The 1010-nt window shown below is 55.0% G+C and overlaps 1 protein-coding gene across 1 annotated transcript in view; it reads right to left on the bottom strand.

Moving 5' to 3' along the window:
* tgfb5 (transforming growth factor, beta 5) overlaps positions 1 to 957 on the bottom strand; it is a 10606-nt gene extending 9649 nt beyond the window's left edge. The window contains exon 1 of the mRNA XM_048619632.1: positions 422 to 957. Within this exon, the coding sequence (XP_048475589.1) occupies positions 422 to 761 (340 nt within the window). The 5' untranslated portion in view covers positions 762 to 957. The remainder of the gene's footprint in view (positions 1 to 421) is intronic.
* Between the last annotated feature and the right edge of the window lie 53 nt (positions 958 to 1010).

Below are 1010 nucleotides of genomic sequence, written 5' to 3'. Positions count from 1 at the left end.
CTCTCGGTAGCTGGGGGAGAGTGGGATAAAGCAGGTTTGACCTTACTCTCTCGGTAGTTGGGGGAGAGTGGGATAAAGCAGGTTTGACCTTATTCTCTCGGTAGCTGGGGGAGAGTGGGATAAAGTAGGTTTGACCTTACCCTCTCGGCAGCTGGGGGAGAGTGGAATAAAGCAGGTTTGACCTTATTCTCTTAGTAGCTGGGGGAGAGTGGGATAAAGCAGGTTTGACCTTACTCCCTTGGTAGCTGGGGGACAGTGGGATAAAGTAGGTTTGAGCTTACTCTCTCGGTATTTGGGGGAGAGTGGGATAAAGCAAGTTTGACCTTACTCTCTCGGTAGTTGGGGGAGAGTGGGATAAAGTAGGTTTGACCTTACTCTCTCGGTAGCTGGGGAGAGTGGGATAAAGAGGATTTGACCTTACTCTCTCTGTAGCTGGCTGGGACCATGTCCAGGCGGTACATATCCTTTGCGTAATATTCCATTGGGCCGCTCCTCACACACAGGGTTTCCCGGCGGCGAGCTCTTTCCTTCAGCATGTCCCGGGTGCTGTTGTACAGTATGATGGTTTCCAGAGGCACTTCATCAGGAAGGTCATCAGGGTCTGGAGCCTCCTTGAGCTGCAGCTTACTGAGGATCTGTCCTCGGATAGCCTCGATCCTTCGGTGCCTGTACAGCTCTATGTCGAGGGTCGGGCACTTCGAGAAGCTGAGTGCACCCGGGGCACAGGCCAGCAGCAGCATCAGGCCCTGCAACAGCGACATCCGGCCCTTGCCAACACGCTGAGGGGGCTGGGGACAAGGCTCGCTCACAGCACCGCCTGCGGCTCCCGGAGCGGTCAGGGGGAACAGTCCTGCTGCCTGCTCTCCCCCTCTCTCTGTCTCTGTCTCTCTCTAACCCTGTTCCTCTCTGTCTACCCCTGTTCCCTTCTCTCTCTCTCACTCTATCTTCCCCTGTTCCCTTCTCTCTCTCTCACTCTATCTTCCCCTGTTCCCTTCTCTCTCTCTCACTCT

The sequence above is a fragment of the Rhincodon typus genome, chromosome 43 (assembly GCF_021869965.1).
Source record: "Rhincodon typus isolate 14 chromosome 43, sRhiTyp1.1, whole genome shotgun sequence".
Lineage (NCBI taxonomy): Eukaryota > Metazoa > Chordata > Chondrichthyes > Orectolobiformes > Rhincodontidae > Rhincodon > Rhincodon typus.
Note: the sequence above shows the minus strand (reverse complement) of the source record. Positions and strands in the feature narration are given on the sequence as shown.